Raw genomic sequence first — 19907 nt, forward strand, 5'->3', positions numbered from 1 at the left:
TGTCATCCTCTTCAACAACATCAGAATGCACCACTTCATCAAGTCGGACGTTCGGATCCATAAGTATGAGCTTTCCGGGGCCCTTCCTTTTAACATGTGATACCTTTCGCAGCTCATGGTGTGCCTCCCTCTCAGACGTCAGAGATGGTTGCCAATCTAGATCCAGATCATCATCTGATGGAGCGGGGCTTGAAGAGGAACTTCTACACACCCTCCTTGATCTTTTCCTTGCTGGGGAGCTGGGAGAAAATGAATCATCAGGAGGAGTGGCTTCGTCTTCCTGACATGATACCCCGGCTCCAAAGTCAATTTCCTCCTGTGCCCCTACTTCTGGAAGAACAACCATTGTGGGCACTTGCACCGCTCCATGCGCCGCTACATGGGCATCTTCTCTGACCTCTACTTGCAAGTCTCCATGGACCTCTCCTTCTCGGCCTTCTCCTTCTCGGCCTTCTCCTTCTCGGCCTTCTCCTTCTCGGCCTTCTCCTTCTCGGCCTTCTCCTTCTCGGCCTTCTCCTTCTCGGCCAGCTCCTTCTCGGCCTTCTCCTTCTCGGCCTTCTCCTTCTCGGACAGCTCCTTCTCGGACAGCTCCTTCTCGGACAGCTCCTTCTCGGACAGCTCCTTCTTGGACAGCTCCTTGCGCATGTACTTCTGCTTGTACTAGTAGCCCATGCAGTTGTTGTTGCGGCTTTGGTTGTTGAATAGTACTTGTGAGATGAGTTACAACCTGTGTTGATGGTGTGCTGCTACTTTCTTGCGAGGAACCAACATCACTGGTCGTTGGTGATTCAACAACTAAACAGGCTACCTGTGCAGCACTCATGGTGGGCCTTTGTTTTTTTTGTTGTTGTTGCCCAAAAAATGTATTGGTTGAGCCACCAGTCTCCTTGGTAAGTGGTGCCACTTGCTTCTTCTTCTCCTTAGTAGAGACATCTTTATTGCAAGAGGACCTACGGGCACCTCTTTTTGGAGCCATCTTCTTCAGATGTCGGAACAACAGGCCGCAGCAGCACTTCTTCCTGGCACTGATGCTCAACGATGATGCGGAGTTTTGTGCACCTAAACGCAAACGAAGACAGAGGAACATCAGTAAATATAAATGTTGCATATGTAGCGCTTGAATAAACAGTTTGCAAGTAGGCATTTATGAATACACACGTGCACACTGCACACCACCACACAATATGGAAATTTCAAAATTAGGATTTGCTAAATTTTTAGGAAACAGGAATTTAACATTGATCCAAGAGAGCAAACACACAGAGGGTTGTACTTTCATGTACCCCTGACTCCGCCTGGGCACAATGGGTGAAAGCAAGGCACAATGGGTGCAGGCCTATGTCTCAAAGGTCACTGCCTGCATTCAAAATGGCCGCTTGACCCCCCCATCCACATGGCCAGGACCATGCCTCAAAATGGCCACCACCAACATAGCCAGCACCCAACCCCTACTCCAAAAAGTCAAAAAACACAACACAAATCAAATCACCACAATCCAATGCCATCCATCCATTTTCAGAAGGCTTATGCTGCCTGCTGGTGGTTTTCCGGTGCAAAATTGCAATTTTTACAATTTCGCGAGTGCGAGATTGTTGCTTCACGGTGCGAACGTGGCAAAAACCCGCAAAAACCGCGAACAGACCGATTCTGGGCCCCCCTGGGCATAATGGATGACATCAGAGCACAGTGGGTACAGGCCTATGGCACAAAGCACACAAACTGGCTTACAAATGGCCCCTAGACCCCCACCCACACGGGACCAGACAATAAAATGGCCCCCACCCACATAGCAAGCCCCCAACACCACCCCAAAAAGTCCTAAAACACTCAAAAATCAGCACAATCCAATGCCATCCATGCCCTGGCCAGAATCATGTTAAAAAAACAAATCAACAAAACAGTTGTATCATGCATGCACCCATAAATAAGCCTGGTGGTTTTCTTTTCATGTGCAGCAGAATTGTAATTTTTACAATTTCGCGAGTGCGAGATTGTTGCTGCGCGGGACACGAGCAGTGCGAACACAAGCAAAAACATCCTCAGCTCGCGAACTTGCAGATTTTCCCCCCAAAAAGTCGAAAAAAAAGCAACACACACAAAAATCACCACAAACAAACAACATCAACTTACTTCTTTGTGAAATCAAATTTCGAATCCAAAAGTAATCCAAAAGGCCTCAAATCCAAATATCCAGCAGCAACCACAAAAAGTAATCCTTCCCAATCAAGATCGAAATCAAAGTGGCCAGGAAATGGAGGAGCTTACTGGACAGGAACAGGAAGTTGGAGACTGGGGCACTTCCTTCACCCCACCCCTATGGGAGGAGCTTGCTGGACAGGAACAGGAAGTTGGAGACTGGGCCACTTCCTTTACTAATTTTTGTACTTTCGCTAGTGCGAGATTGTTCCTGCCCGCGCCGCGGACCGCGAGCAGCGCGAGCAGTGCGAACACAAACAAAAAATCCGCTTCGCGCGGATTTTGCGTATTCTCGCCGCATCCGCGAGAGTTCGCGGATTGCGGATTCTCCGAAAATACGAAAAATCCGCGAGCTTAACGGATTTTACGCCCATGCTTATTTAGGACAGGGTTATTGTGAGTGAATCTAGCACCGGGACACTCCGACTGGAGTAAGCAGGCAATTTAATGCTAACATAACATATAGCGCGAACTAGACCTGAAACTGTCAGAGCACTTTACAGAGTAAGCACAGCAACAATAACATAAGGTATATAGAGAATAGATACACATATATAGTAACAGTAAAAAGTACAAATGGTATACAATGGGATATGTAGGCAAAATAGCAGCAAGTATTCAAGTTACATAAAGGGTAAATAAAAATATATATCAACATTATATAAAAGAAAAATGCGATACATAGAGGGATGTGAGGAGATAAAGTTCTGAGGTAGATGTAGTAGGAAGTTGCAAGTGTAGGTGCACAGTATTTCCCCGAGGTAGTGAACGAGCATGGTAGCATAGCACTTAAGATCATGAAGCTAGCACTTTACAGAGTAAGCACAACAGCAGAAACTTGAGGTACATAGAGAGCAGATAAAAATAAGTGCTAATGGTAAAAAAGGAGTAGGCAAAATGCAAATGGAGTATGTAAGCATGAAGTAGCCAGAACCAGAGTTACATAAAGTGTGAGTGAAAGTACATAGCCAACATAAATCAAAGAAGAATACGAACTCTTGAAAAGAACATTTTTTGCTGCTTTCCTGAACAGGGATGTGGATGGGTTGCATCTGATCTCAAATGTTCATGAAAAAGGCAATAATGCAATGAAAATCCTGTCTTTTGGATTACCAAGATGGGCCCCCAGATGAAAAATACCCCCAGGTAACTGGGGAGTTAGATCACCCTTAGGGATTCCGGCAGATTCACCCACCATGGGCACACTAGGATAGGGAGTGCCAAGTAGGAGCATAACTGAACTTATATGCAATCATATTATTCCTGTAACAGAAGAATGGTTGAACTGTTCATATTCTTTACCATTCTTGCGATGCTGATTACTCTGTTTTTTCCCTTATATTGAGAATTGCAGTGCACATATTTAACACAAGAATCTTATTGCTTCAATAAATATTTGAAATGCCATTTCGAGTATTTCTTGTGTCTCCCTTTGGGCATGCATGAGTTACCAAACAAAAGAGCTTTAGATCTGTTTCCACGATTTCCTTGGGGAGTCAGGGTTGTCATGTTCTGAGGTTGCACATACCACCTGTTACCGTACTAGGTATGGGCTACAGATGGTGCACTGTGAGCTAGCCAGGACTAATACCATCATATCATGACGGTGTGCGTCAACTCCGTCTTGCACAGTTTTTAAGTTTATGTTGTCCAAAAAACACACCGTTTTACTGAGAAAGTATGAACCGTACAACATTTCCAGTTAAGGGCCCTCTCCCAGAGACTGATTCATGCCAATTAAACTCTCAAAATGTTCCCAGTGATGTTCCTAGTGATGTAATTTCAGGTTCCAGTGAACACTCTCACACTAAACGTGGTCAAGAGATGCCTACCCAGACAGAGAGAATGTTGAGATGACTGCATGGGCTATCGAGTACCTTTATAGGGAAACTGTTCTAGATCCCATCTTCTGAGAGTTAGGACAGCTTCCCAGCTGTGATCTCTGCTTGGCAGCTGATCCACCAGTCACTACTGAGTAATTGATGAGCTCAGGCCTGGTACAGGTGTAAGAGTTTCGAGCCCAGAAGAGACCAGTGGGCCCAATGAATGGACAAATTGGGCCCGATTCACAGAACTAACTTAAGACAAAATCCTAAACTTACTACCATTTTGGTATTCACAGAAGGCACTTACTCATTTTGGTATTCACAGAAGGCATTTACTCATTTCGGTATTCACAGAAGTTAGGAGTTCTAACTTTAGGACTCCTAAATGCCTTCTGTGAATACCGAAAGTCTTAAAGTTAGGATTTTTCTCCGTTTAAGAGTAGTAAAGTTAGGACTCTTAACTTTAGGACTCCTAAATGCCTTCAGTGAATACCAAAAGTCTTAAAGTTAGGATTTTTCTCAGTTTAGGAGTAGTAAAGTTAGGACTCCTAACTTTAGGACTCCTAAACTGAGAAAAATCCTAACTTTAAGACTTTCGGTATTCACAGAAGGCATTTAGGAGTCCTAAATTCCACAGCTCACTTTTATAGGGGTCGACGGAATGTTCTATTCTGCCTACGGAATTAGTGAATTTTGGTCACTCTGCGTTACTCTTTAATTCTGGCCAAACTTTGCCAATCGCCACAGGGTGGAATTTTTCTCTTGCAAGGATCCAGAATATGCAAGCTGGTGAGCGAGATTTGGAGTCCCTTTGTGCAATTCTAACGCAGGCGGTCCCCAGCATTCTCAGTCAGAGGGCTGACATTTGAGTAGATTTGCTACTGCTGACGTAGATTTTCTACCTGAGCGGCCGCAAATTCAACTCAAATGGCTGCACGCTCTTGCGCTATGCATATCCATAAAACAACAATATCTCAATTGGATTCACTAGAGCGGCAGATATATTTGCATGTACAAGACATTACAAAGAACCTGGACGACAAAGGAAGAGAGACTCAGAATTTCAGTTTTTAGAAGTGCAGATAGCATCATATATTTAAGGACATATTATATACAAAGCAGGCGAAAAGCAGCACTGGAGGCATATAATGCGGTGGCAACCCAAGGGGGCTTTGTGCACCAAGTGAATATATCAACAAAGAGTGACGGCGCGAGTGACATGTGGGTGAACACAGCGAAGGACGCAAGGTGACACAGTGAAAAAAACAGTATATACAAAAATGATGGTTCGTCCTCAGAGAACGAGTAATTGATATTAGAGTAGGAACCAAAGAAGATGATGCGCCATGAGTCGCGCTGTATTGAGGGTCGACGGCGTTTCGATCCTATCGAGTACCTTGCACTATGGATGGCGCCGCTTGCGCTGATTTTTACCGCTGCTCGTTCTACCGGCACTGAATTGCAGCACGAGCTGCATATTTTCCACTCTTTGACGCAATTCAGCAGAATCTCACAGAGTTTTTCTGTAACTCAGTGGAATTACACAGAGTTAAACTCCCCGAGTCCCGGCCACCTCAGAACTTTTAAGGAGCTTCTTTTTTCGATTTAATCGTTCCAAGAGAGTGCATCTGTTTACCAGCTCTCTCCCTGTGTGCTTCACTCCTTATTCCCCAACTTTGTGCAGCACTCTCTCGTGTGTACTGCTCTCCCGCCCCCCATGCTCCATATTGTTCTGCCACGCTTAGCTTCTCCCCTACCAAACCATGTTGCTCACTCACTTATGTGCTTCTCCTCTCATCAACCCATGGTGCTCTCTCTCCCAGGTGCTGCTTTTCTGCTCTCATTTATTTTTGTTTTATGTCCCAGTAAATGGTTGACTGGATGAAGAATGTACAGTATCTGGAGAGCTTTGTTTTGTGAAGGGTTGGTGGAGGTCATGTTGAGAAAGTGCTGTCTACAGAGCCTGCAAAAGCCTTTTTCTGTCCCCAGCTCTCTGGAGTAGTAAACACCCTGAATGAACAATCCCAACACACTAGTTGGCACTGCTTCTTCTGCTGGCTTTCTGCCTCTCTGAAAAAAACAAGCCCTATTGACTCAGAAGAAAAGCCCTTTGCTCAATTTTTCGCTCACTTCCAGGTCTGGAGGCATTTGAAACCTGAATGAACGGTGCACCCGCCCTGTTCGGTGCATCTCAAAGCGTGAAGGCGTGGAACCTTGCCCATAAAGTGTGCTGGCTTCGGGCCAGCGCCCTCAATTTTCTTTGTGAGTGAGCTTGGATTTACAAGTTCAGGGAGGCATTGTGAAATCCTGGATTGGCTCGCGCTGGTACAAACCTGTTGAGAGCGCGTGCTGAAACTCCACAGTACTGTCGATGTTCCTGCATGTCTCGTGGCGATTGCTTGCGAGAGATCTGCAGAGTACGAAGAAATATTTGCTGCAAACTCCCCTGCATATAGCTTCTCCGAGGGACTTCACAGAAGTAGCACTTTAAATGTAGTGCTAAGCAGGGCAGAAGTCCTAAAAAAAGAAGTGGGGTGACTAACCAAGTTAGGCAGTATGCGAGTGACATCACAGCGTGAGAAATCGCATATGGCATCACAGGAAGTGGCATCACCACCTATGACCTCATAGGAAGTGATATCACAAGAAGTGACATCAGATCCTAAGGCCTCACACATATGCTTATCAAGTTTATCATGAGTATATTTTAGGGTGTTTAAATAGTTAACACATTAGATTTTGTGTAGGTGTTCTGCCAAAAAAAGTGATGCAACTTTGATGCAAAATCTGGGCCTCAATTTATACATCTTTTAAAACTCTGCCACAAAGAAATTGGCAACTAGGAGAAGCATGGTAGTAAATCTCTTCTACTTAATTGGTTGCAAAGAGTGCATTTTAAAACATCTAATGGGGTTAAGGCACCTTGTTACCCTCACTGTCCTTTACATTGATTTACACACATATATGATTTATTGTCAATGTATAATGTATATATATCATGCAATGCACTCTGACATCCTGCATTGGTATGAGTAGCACTATAAAACAATTAATACAAAATAGTGGTATTTAAATGTGTTATTTGTGTAAATACTGGGCCAAACCAACATGTCTGATAGTCTTACAGTGTATTCAAATTTCTAATATACAGAGAATGAACAAAATAAAAAGCATGCCTCTCTTAACCCCTTCCGTGCTCCCGTCGGCCATTGGCCGTCGTGAGCACTACCTTGCTGGTGCTGCGAACGGCCAACGGCCGACGCGGTCCCGCCCACTCCGTGGAACGCCCGCACTGTGGCGAAATAACCGCCGCGGTTAACGGGTTAAGAGAGCAGGTGCTGCTGATTGTGTCCCAATGCCTGAAAATTACACCAGAAAAAAACAGCATATTTAAGTGGAGCTCAACGGCGTCCATTCTGTGAAAAAAGTGTATAGACTCTGTCTACCCGCTTGTGCCCTTGACTTGTGCCCTAGTGCTAAGAGATAGAAGTGGGGAGCCAACAAATTAACAGGGAGAGCTGAGCTGCAGGCAAGCCAGGGTGTAGCTTGGCTCTAGAAATTTGCAGGAGACGAGCCTTGAAAATATTTGAACTGTAAATCATACAACAAACATCAAAATATACAAGTGTGTTTCTTTAACATACAGTAGCATTTCGCTTTGCATTATGCAACAGATTAGCACGGCACTGAAAGGGACTTATTAAAAGTGCTAGTAATTAAACATACACTTAGAAACCTTTCCTCCACACTGCTCTGATGACAACGCTATTAGTGAACTAAGAGGCAAGTCATCGTGTGCCCTATATGTGGCCTAGATTCTTAATATAGCCAGAGCAACATTACAGTCTATTAAATCAAACTGAGGAGGTTTTTGTGCAACGTGCATCCAGATCTCACTTATTTGAATGTGTTTTCACATGTGAAAATGAAGAAAAAGGAAGTTCGGTGAAATAAAATATTTGTTCAGGATCATATAATTTGGTTAAGTGAGGAAGCAGAGATTGATCCCAGGTTGGTGGTTTAATTTTGTGAAATTCATCCGCTAAATGGGCATTTGTTTGTCTCTCCTTTATTCAGCAAAGGTTGAGGCGTTGTCTTTACCTTTTGACCCATTGGGTCAGAGCGTGGGTGGCAGGTAGAAGCTACATGAAAACTTGGCTCATGTTGGGCTCGAGGTTCCAAGAGGACCTCGAGCCGAGCTAGAGCCAGGCATCTGGTGTGACCCTGGCTCGAACTTTCATTGGCTCGTCCACCCGTACTAAGAGGTCGCGCTATCAGTGGATCGTCCATCTGTACTAAGAAGCCCAAACTGGTGAACCATTGCCAAGTTCTTCCGTTCTGCGTGCTTTCTGATTTGATGCAGCGCCTCGAGCTAGGATGTGGCGCCACTTTCAACAAGATGTGATTTCTTACTTATGCGTTCCTTAACAAAGTGCCTGAGGTCTGAAACACGTGTCAGCTATCAAATGTGAAATGTAAACACAGTGAACTGACAGCCAGATAATAGAATTTCAATGACATCATCAAATGAAAAAATGCAATTGAATTCTTCTGGAACACACAGATATTCTTCACTTGTGTCACATTGTCAGTACCTCCTCGCTTCTCAGTTTTGGATAGAGTTGTCCTCAATACTAGTGCTCTCTGACCATTACAAACGACCCTCTGAGGAAGAGCCTAGACGCCTGTAATTCCTCATCCTGGGGTGTTTGGGTCCTCTTAAAAATACTAGTGCCTCCTATGGAAGTGAGAGTCACGAGGCGCTACGGACATTGCCAAGCCTGAATACCCATTGATAGCCTTTGTGTCAAAAACTTCCTGTTTCTTGAAAAAAATCAAAAAATATTTACTGTAGAAGAAATTTGCTGCAAAAAATTTTTTGCAGGTGATTTTTCCAGCTGGAAGTGGATTCGTAAAGGAATTTTCTTCTTCAAAACTTACTTTTGGGACTTATCCGCATATAAGAAATGTTTGTAATATTTAGAAAATTTCACAAAGTTTTCACAGCGAAAAATTCACATTTCACTCGTACCCTGTTCTAAAATGGTTAGTGACCGAGGCTTTAAGCTTTGAACTTTTTGTATAAATTTTGCTCTGAATCCTTCCATTCTGCGTTGTGTTAGACTAAGTATCTCTCTCCACCCCACGGAGGCAGAGCTTAGGATCTGTTATCCAGCTGCCCTCCAAAAATGTGCTTCATTTTATCATTCAAACAGCAATCAGGGGATCATTTCCTTCCTTGCTTCAGGACCCAGGACACACTGGCTGTGCTATCGAGCAAGGAAAGGCGCCACAGCAGTTTTGGTACCACACACTGAGATGGCACACCAGTCTTTGGCCTTAGTATCTTCAAAGATGGAATACCACAGCTAGGGTCCTTCTATGGAAAAAACATAAGGTCCATCATGTTCTATGAGTTTTCCTCTAAAGTATAAGTTACATTTCTGGACTTTTCAGGTCTAGCTCGAAAACACAGCTCCCTGAAGATCTATTGGTATCAAGAATTAAAAATGTTCTAGATTGGACCCTGCACAGACCAGTATTTCTCACTGGCTCCTTGGTGTATTATGTCACCTCCCATGAAGTGCTTCTACTGCAATGCATGAGCGACTATTTAGTCCTCAAATGTCAGCACAGATTAAATTTTTATTTTGTAGATGCAGTGTATAAGAAACAAATCTTTTTTTGTTTTGTCTTTTTCAATCATCAGACTTTTCTAAAAAGTATCACTCAAACCTATTGTCTTCGTCATTGCATGTTCTGTCTGAAACAACCGTGGTTGACATGGCTAACCCAGAAAGCATGCACGCCTCCCGAAAGCTGTAAGAGGGGCTGCCCTACATAGGATGCCTGCTCCAATACCATCCCTGCCAGTGCCACGCCCACTAGAAAGGATTGACAGACTAAATAGGACAAGGGACAGATAAGAGGACGACAGAGCATCCATCAATTGTTTGGTGACTGTCCCATGACCTTCCACCGCTAAATCATGTCCTCAGGCTTCTTTTTCTTAAAAGAACCAGCAAAAACAAGAAGAGTTGAGGACCAAATGGTGCCAAATTGGCAACTGGTTAGCTAACACTTCCCGATACATCGATGAGTGATTGATACCAATCAACACCCTCTCATAGTCATACTAGGTTCAATGGAATAAACATCCTCACGCACCACACATACAAAAAAAGTGATCAACAACAGTACACAAGACATTATGGAACACTGACTTTACCAATCAGTGTCTTACCAATCCAAACTAGTACACACCAATATAGACCAAGGCAAACTGCTGTACACCAACATAGACCAATTCAAACTGCTACACACCAACATAGAAAATAAAGAATCCTGACAAATATCTTTAAATGGGAATCTCCAACTTTTTGTGCATTTCATTTTGAGGGTTTGTTTACCCTTCCTGACTCTTCTCTATGATCTCCTCTCTGCCTTTTCCTAAAAATCTCTATGATCTCCTCTTTTCCTTTTCCTAAAAATCAATTTTCTGAATTTGAAATTTACTAGAAGACTCTCTTTCATTGACACTACAGCAAGTAATGTATTAGCCGGATTGAATTATGTATATAAGCTAATCATAGCACCACTGACCTGAGCCTTGTTTCACAGTCACAGTCTGTATCATTTTATAAAATTAAATTGAATACAGTAAAAATCCTAACTGGACTAAAAGTGGTGGGAGGAATATAGAGCTATAGAGTAGAAATTTCACAATATAATTTTATTGGAGAATCACTAATAATGCTGCTGTTTGGGTTGAAGTCAGAATCTTCCATTGAGCGCGTCTCCCTCGTTTTGCTTTGAAGTCACATAGATGTTCTCTTTATCTTCACAGGAACCAATCGCCTAAAGCTGACAGTACTTTCAGAGGACAGGCTGCAGATGAAGTGGAAAGAGACAGAAGGCATCACGAATGGATACAAGGTCCGCGTCAAGCCCATGGCAGGTATGTGCGCGGCATAGAATAAGGCATGTAGCATGAGCGACTGCCTGTGCAGGTGAGTACACACGGGGTGAAAGATTAAAGTTAGGGAAGGACACTATATGCAGGGTGGAAAGTGCATACAAAGGAAACAACAACACAGTTATTGCTATCCTTGCGTCAGTGTGGTCCAAATGTTAGTTTTGATGTACAGCAATTTCTTCAAACTGTGCCCTTCTTCATGTAAAATGTAATTAAATTCAATTTCTATAGAAAATATATATAGAATGTTAAATACTGCAAACAAGCTAAAGCATTTTTGTGAGTATGTCACATGCTGTAACGAATATAGACTAAAGTCATTTGCAGTGGTTGTTTTCAATGTATCACAATAAATATATACAAGTAAAGTTAGCAAACAAGTCTACCATTTTAAGTGAGATTGAGGGGTTCAGGTGGGTATTTAAACAAATGGCCCAAAAAAATGTTATATCTTACTTTTACTGCAATCACTCCTGTATGTAAAATAAAATAAACTATTAGAAACAAAAGAACCAAATAGTGTAAGGGAGCGGGGAGGGGAGCTGGATTGGCCCCCCAGCGCCACCGGCCCAATCCAGCTCCCCTCCCCGCTCCCCCCTCCCAGCTGTCCAGCCCTCCCCGACCCCTACTTAAACACCAAATCCACAGAAGCCCACAAGAACTTCAGAGCCGCCACCAACGCCCACCATCAACTCATCAGAGAAACGAGGAAAAAAGCGATTGAAGACAGAATCTCCACCCACACAGACAACAGCAAGGAACTCTTCAGCATCATCAGGGAGTTCGCCCAACCCACCAGCGAGTCTACCGACATCCCTCCCTCACAAGACCTCTGCGACAAACTCAGCACCTTTTTCCACCACAAAATCAAGAGCATCTACGACCACTTCGACGAAGACAACCAACACAATGAACCTTCACCAACCACCCCGACACCCGGAAACAAGCGATTGATGACTGGACAGCCCTCACCACCGAAGACACACTGAAGACAATGAAGTCAATCCACTCAGGGGCCCCCACTGACCCCTGCCCCCACCACATCTTCAACAGAGCCGCCGACACCATCGCACCCATGCTCCGCCACACCATCAACCGTTCCCTGGCGACCGCCTCGTTCCCCGACGACTGGAAACATGCCGAGGTCAACCCCCTCCTAAAGAAACCCCCAGCGGACCCCACCGACCTTAAAAACTACAGACCCATCTCCCCGCTTCCTTTCCCAGCGAAAGTCATCGAGAAAGCCATCAACAGCCAACTCGCCACATTCATTGAAGAACACAACATCCTCGACTCCTCCCAATCCGGCTTCAGAAAAAACCACAGTACGGAAACCGCCCTCCTCGCCGCAACAGACGACATCCGCACCCTACTGGACAAAGGAGAAACAGTAGCCCTCATCCTCCTAGACCTATCAGCGGCATTCGACACAGTCTCCCACCGCACCCTAATACGCAGACTCTACGACGCAGGAATCCAGGACAAGGCCCTCGACTGGATCTGCTCCTTCCTCTCCGGCAGGACGCAACGGGTCAGACTCCCCCTTTCCTCTCAGACCCCGTACCTACCACCTGCGGAGTCCCCCAGGGCTCCTCCTTCAGCCCGACGCTCTTCAACGTCTATATGGCTCCACTTGCCCCCATCGTCAGAACCTACGGACTCAACATCATGTCATACGCAGACGACACCCAGCTCATCCTCTCCCTATCCAACGAGCCCAACACCGCCAGACGCAACTTCCAAGAAGGCATGGAAGCTGTCGCCAAATGGATGAAAAACAGCTGCCTACAACTAAACACCTACAAAACAGAAGTACTCATCATGGGCCCAAACCCCGACGCCTGGAGCGACACCTGGTGGCCCACCGCCCTCGGAAACCCGCCATCACCCACAGACCACGCATGCAACCTGGGAATCATCCTGGACTCCGAGCTCAAAATGGACCACCAGATCAACTCTGTCTCATCTTCCTGCTTCCACACCCTCCGCCTCCTTCGTAAGACCTTCAAATGGATCCCCCTCGAACACCGAAAGACAGTCACTCACGCCCTGGTCACCAGCAGACTCGACTACGGCAACGCACTCTACGCCGGAATAAACAAAAACCTCATCCGCAAGCTACAGAACATCCAGAACGCTGCCGCAAAACTGGTCCTCAACCTGCCAAAACACAGCCACATCTCCCAGCACCTGCGCACACTCCACTGGCTCCCCGTCGAGGAGAGAATCACCTTTAATATGCTCACCCACGCACACAAGGCCCTCCACGGCACCGGACCAGCATACCTGAACAGCCGGCTCAAATTCCACGCACCCCAAAGGACCCTACGATCAGCCCAGGTCCCCCGCACCAGAAAGACCAGATCGGGAGGCCGCTCCTTCTCCTTCCTCGCGGCCAAAGCATGGAACGCCCTTCGCTCCACCTCAGACAGACAACATCGCTCCCCATCTTCGCAAGAAACCTCAAAACCTGGCTCTTCGACAGACCCCCTCCTTAATGGAATGGAACCTGCACCCCCCCCCCCCCCCCCCACCCCTAGCGCCTTGAGACCCTTACGGGTGAGTAGTCGCGCTTTAACAAACTCCTGATTGATATCATGCCTTGCTGGCAAATGGCCCAGTTTCATTCAATAGTTATCCAGCAAGTCATTCCTGTCTTTTTAAGCAAAAGTACTATACGTGCTGGAATTTTTCACCCATATTTACAATGTTTAATATAATATTAGACGCCACAAAATGCAATGTGATGTGGGCAGAAATGCCAGTATTGCCTGAAGATGTTTCACAGGAAATGTGGCCACTTTGCAGCTCTGAACATATTTAATAATGGAACAGTTATGTTCAGTTGTAACTTTTAAAATAAGCCATTGAGTTTCAATTGCATAATACTTTATAAGAAGCAAGGGAGTAAGACTTTAGAAAATAAAAATGGTGGCATTAAAGGCCTATTACGGAGTGGGTCACGGCCACTTTATTTTCTTTCATGAAAATCACAGGAGTGTTTCCAGCATGATCTTTGTCTACTTTCACCAGGACATACTAAATACTCCTCTTGGTCATAGATTGGAGCACCCTCGCCCCATCAACATCATTTCACATCCCAGGGGATCCCCTTCACAATTTGAAGACCTTTTTAAAAAAAATAACTTTTACCCAGTCTTCACAGCAGCCTGCTGCTCTACAACATGGCTAGAAAACATTTGCAAAGCCAATAGCTCTCACATAGGCAAGTGCCGTTGGCTTTAGCAATGCTTGTTTGTATTCTGTGCAGGCCCAGCAGGTCTCCAAACACTGATACTGAGGAGCCCTGACCAGTGTTTGCAGTGCACTAACAGGAGCTCAGGTACACCAAATATTGTACTTTTTTAAAGGGCTCTAGTCACATTTCAAGATGGCCACCTCTTTGAATATTTCTGTAAAACTGAATCACAAAAACATTCATACACTTTCACACCTGCAAAATGATACATTTAAATGCTTTTGAAGTAAGGATTTACAAAAACGTTTAAAATAGCATTGATAGAGCAAAAAGCTTGCAACCTACTCTAGACCTGTGGGTTTTTGCCAGTGCTTATTTACAGTAGGAATTACTAGTGTAAAAATTCAGGTAAAGAATCAGAAATCTATGAAAAACATTTCTACTTAAAAAAGCTTAAACAGCAAATATGTTCCCAAATCATCTCCAGAACGTGCCTGTAATTTCACGAATTGTTACACACTATGATAAGGCTGTTGTTATCTTTCCCCCGAGCTATGAGAAATGGCAAGAAACCTTCTGCAGTTCCAATATTTGTTTATGTACAATGATGTCATGTAGTTGCCCGGGTAACCCAGGAAGGGCGAGTACAATCAAGTTCTGCATGAGTCTTCAGTTGAGAGATGTCATCAATTAACTGTGTGCCAAAAAGTGAATTCACATTTCTCATTAAGTGGGGTATAACAACTCCTGCCTTACGCTGGTGTGGTAATGCTTCATACGGAATTTTCCAGTACTACTGATATTGTGGGGTGCAGTTATTTAAAGAAGTAGTATTACTCAGTTCTGTGCAATAGTTTTATTATGTAGCTGAATGGGCAATTTTTCTCCAATGTTGTCGCCACAGACTTTGCAGACTTTTGTTGGTTGAGAAATGGATTCGAGATTAAAGGGGCACATGCATCAAGCAATTTTGCGATTGCAAACAGTGCGATTTGTAAGAATCGGCCATTTGCTATCGCAAAATGGGCGTTTCCAATGCATGACGGATTTGTTTTTATTTGAAATTTAGGACATCGCAATTTTTTGAGATTCCCTAAATTGCTAATGCAAATAGGGAATCGCAATTTGTGATTCCCTAATGCACTTGTAAGTAGCCTTTCCTAAATGCGAACTGTGCATTTAGGAAATGCTAATTAACATTAACTTCAAGTTGATGTTAACCATGTGCATACTTTGAAAACTGCACAAAACTGCATTTTTCAAACTGCCATGTGCACAGGTTTTTTTAGGGGCGCCTCAGTGGGACCTTAGGCCTTCGGGCACCCTTGCTTTTGCATTACCTAGATTGTGATTACCAATTAGGTAATCAAAATTTAGGAAATGCAAGACCACTCTCACCCATGGGCCTTGAGGCCCATAGAAGATGTATCAACACATTTCCCCATAGACATCGAATGGGCAAAACCCTTTGATACATCTGGCCCCTAGTCACAATTGCAAATAGCGATTCCCTAATTGCGTTTGTGATTCATAAGGAATCACAATTAGAGAATAACTGTTTGCTCTCTGTTTTGAGGCATTGCATTTTGCGATTTCCAAATAGCGATTTCAAAAAAATCGCTATTTGGTAATTGCAAAACAAAACTTTGATGCATGAGCCCCAAAGTGTTTTGTTGGCGACATTATCACCCCTGTTGACATCTCGACTAACTTTTATACATGTGGCATGCCCTTGCATACACTTTAATGCATGATTCCACTAACCTTAATTTATGTAAATATCATGATATTTAGCTACATTTCATTTTAAAGTATTGCAGAGGCCTATTATTGCAAAACCAGTATGAGCTTTGACCCTCAGAATGAGGACTAACCATTGAAATAGGCGTTTGTGCATCAAATTCACTGGAAATATGTGTTGAGGAAATCCTGGGTTGATATCTGCTCCACAAAATTTTGATTTAGCTGGTAACTGCCATTAATAGCCATATCAGTATTTACACATAACTTCAAAAAACAAGCATTTGCAATGCAATAGGTCTCCAATTTATGCAGGACCAATTGCATTTCAAATGGTTGGCAACTTGGCATCACAGACAATGGGAGGGAGGCGGGGGGAAAGGCACTGACATCGGTAGGGAGGCAGGGAGGGCAGTGAGAAAAGGCACGGACAGCAGGAGGGCGTGGGGAGGAGAGGAGAAGGCACGGACAACGGGAGGGAGGGTGGGGCGGGAAACAGAAGGCACGGACAACTGGAGGGGGTAAAGGGGGAAGTAGGCCCCAAACCACATATTTACCTGGTCCGTCTCCTGCGGCGGGTTCTGGCTCCAACAGGAAATAGTAGACTCCCCGTGTAACAACCAAGTAAAGGGGCCAATAGCCATGGGAGGATACAAATGACAACATGGCTGTACTAAGGAGGGACTAACAAGACTCATAATGAATCAGAAGACAGCATTTACAAAGGACAAACACACAAGCCAATGAAAAATTAGGGCGGGGAGTGGGCAAAGCGTCTTTCCATAGTGAACTACCATAGCTCTTCACACTCTCACACTCGACCTAAAAAGGGCTAATTATAAAAACACTAAGCAAAAATCTGTATGTGCCATTCAGCACACATGAGAAAATCCCAATCCAGGGCCCTTTGTGTCCTACTGAAAAAGACTAGAACTTTGTACAGACTGATGCATATCAGACCAAATCAAACTTCTTAAGGAAGCTATTGAACTACATCAACAATTGCTTAAACAATTTATTTGATCTTAGGAAAGAATGAATATCATCTCGTCAGACAAATCCTCTCATGTCCTTGAACCAATGTTTTGACCTTAAAAACCTCTTCAACAAGATTATGAAAAATAGTACTGAAATCTGAATCTTTTTCACAGTTATCGAGTTTAAAGAAGTTATCCTGCCACGGTATCTGTGAATGTTTATAGGTCAGCAATCTATATATTTTATAGAAGGTGAACCTTCCCAAAAGCCCTCCGCATGCCACTTCAACATCCACCCACCAGACATGGCAAAATATCTCTGTCACACCACCTCTTGTCACATTGGCTCATAATTATTAACGCGTCACATGGCATTGCTCCTGCTGACTAAAACGGGCATCATTAAAAGGATTTTCAAAAACTTGAATGCTGATTCAAAGGTACCTCGCCATTACTAGTGTCATGTCCCCAGAAAAATGCCTTGCTGGTTAACTGAAACACTACATATATCATTACATTACATTACATTACATTACAGTACATGAGAACCAACAACTATAAACAAGCCAATCAGGCTTCAATAAACACAATACTGAAACAACTATATTCGAAGAATCTAACAACACTCTAATGGTCATGGTCAAAAGCCTTTGCTCATCATTCACCCTCGCCTTATGTAGCATCCTAGAGTGGAAGCTAGGAAACCGGGACATTCGCAGGGAGGCTGGAGGCCTCACTGGACCTGCAGGATTTTGCTGTAACCTAAGGACCCAATATGAAATAAAAAACTTGGAGCCTGATGTACAAAGCTTTTTTGAGGAAGCAAGTGACCCGATTCTTGGAATCAGGCTGTTTGTGACCTCACAAAAAGTTATTCTTTATTATTATTAACATTTATAAAGCGCATAGCTACCCTCTGAAGTCTCCCGATGCTATACGTTAGGCAAGGGAACGTCATAGCAAACAACTCAGAACAGCCAGGTTTTCAGCTACTTCCGAAAGATAGAGAGAAGCATTGCCTCAGCTGTTCTGGGAGGAAATTCCATAGCTTGGGGCCTTGGTAAGCAAACGACCGCCATCCTATGCGTGACAGTTTTACTATCCGGACCATACAACAGGGATAAGCTACTAGAGTACAGCAACCAGGCTGGATGATATGGTTTAACAAAATCCTACAAATAGCGAGGACCAACCCCAGATTTCGCTCTGTACACATAGTACAGGGATTTAAACTGAATCCGATTCTCAATTGGTAGACAGTCAGTTCCCGTGGTAAACCCTTTATCGAGGTCCACCACGGAAGCCTATACAGCATCCTTGTCAAAGAGCTTTCGACCAACTGCAACCTTACAATGGTGGATTTATTCGCCCCTAAATAGAGCATGTTGCCGTTGTCCAATCTCACCCTGTTCCACTGTCTGTTGCGCAGAAAATGGAAGTAGCTAGATGATCTTCCGCAACTATTTCAAAATAGCAAAAACAAGTGGCTGCCACATTTGTCACCTGAGGCTTCATTGACAACTCAAGGTTCTTGACATTATGTGTTAGATCAGGGAGAGAGCCCAGATTTTTTGGGCTATGTTGGGGCCTCCATAGGGACAGATTCCTTACCGGCACCAACACATCTGTCTTCTTACAATTAATTTTTAGTGAATAGTGGTTCATCCATTCTGCCACCGTACTCAAATAGGAGTTCAAGGCTTATGAGTTGTGGTCATGTGCAGACGACAAGGAAACAATTTCTATGTGTAGAAACGTCAAATTGTGATTCAGTAACACTGAATCACAATTTGTGTTTGTGACCAAATACCAATTCTGCATATTATAGGGGTTCTTTTCCAAATATCAAATCAGAATGGTTTATATAATTGTTTGGTGACCAAATTCCGGGCGCAAAGCATTATGCTGTTACCAACTACAAAGTTGTCCAGGTAACCCATTCTCAAATGGGAAGAGGCATCATTAGGGCCCCTTTCCCTTTGTGAATGCAAAAATAAGTTTTTTTAAGAGGAAGCAGTCATCCACGGGACCAATGTGTCGTTTTAAAGAAACAATCAAAAGAGAAAGACACTTTTTAAATACAGTCCCATTTCCTTCAAGGGAAAATGGGCTCCATTTGACAAAAAAGATTGCTTCATTAAAAAGCAATCACAGACATGGTGGTCTACTGACCCAAACAGGCCACCATCCCCATGACTGCGGCAATTCCTAGGAGGTCTCAAATTGCGACCTACCTCATTAATATTGATGAAGTATGTCGATTTGTGATCACCAGGTATCACTACTGTAAAATAAATAGTGTCCTACATTAAGACTATTGATTTCTTAATTGTGATGCCGGGAATATCACATTTAGGAACTCACTATCCTAATGTTTGAATATCTGGCCCCTACCTTCTACCAGAATGCCTTCTTACCCTTGTATGAAGATGCTGCCTCCTACCTCAACACTCGACCCCTGCTTTCACCCCAGTTGAAAACCATTTTGTGCACCCTTCTTCAATCAAAAAAGAAATTTGTGGGGAAACCCTTAAGTGGTCTTCATCTTACTTATAAAATTGTGCCAGTTGCCCAAATTTGGGGCAACATAACCATGCCCAGACCAATGCTGGGATGGGGTAGTTAGGTAGGTCCAATGTTAGTCAGAATCTACATCTGTCTCTATCTTGGTCGCTTTGGACAACTTATGAAACTTCATATCATCAATTGACTGATAATACTCTACAATTTGAATCTGCATTTGGCACTAAGACTGTTTTGACCAGATGCAGTATAGAAGGCACAAAAGAATCTCAAATAAAATTCTTTGAAAAATATGTTTCCACATTTCTCACCAGACTACTTAGTCTCCAAACATTGGGTAAATAAATTGACAGTAACTGTGTTATTGTGATTTTATTTATCATCTGCAGGAGCGGGCTGTGGGATGACGCTCCTCCACCATTGTGGTGGAGTCGCCCCCGCTTCTAGATGGTCTGACCCTCCTTTTACAT

The 19907-nt window shown here is 43.8% G+C and overlaps 1 protein-coding gene across 1 annotated transcript in view; it reads left to right on the top strand.

The window, feature by feature from the left end:
- COL20A1 (collagen type XX alpha 1 chain) overlaps positions 1 to 19907 on the top strand; it is a 511940-nt gene that overhangs the window by 86799 nt on the left and 405234 nt on the right. The window contains exon 3 of the mRNA XM_078651638.1: positions 10870 to 10980. Coding sequence (XP_078507764.1) covers positions 10870 to 10980 — 111 coding nt within the window. The remainder of the gene's footprint in view (positions 1 to 10869; positions 10981 to 19907) is intronic.

The sequence above is a fragment of the Lissotriton helveticus genome, chromosome 7 (genome assembly GCF_964261635.1).
Source record: "Lissotriton helveticus chromosome 7, aLisHel1.1, whole genome shotgun sequence".
Taxonomy (NCBI): Eukaryota; Metazoa; Chordata; class Amphibia; order Caudata; family Salamandridae; genus Lissotriton; species Lissotriton helveticus.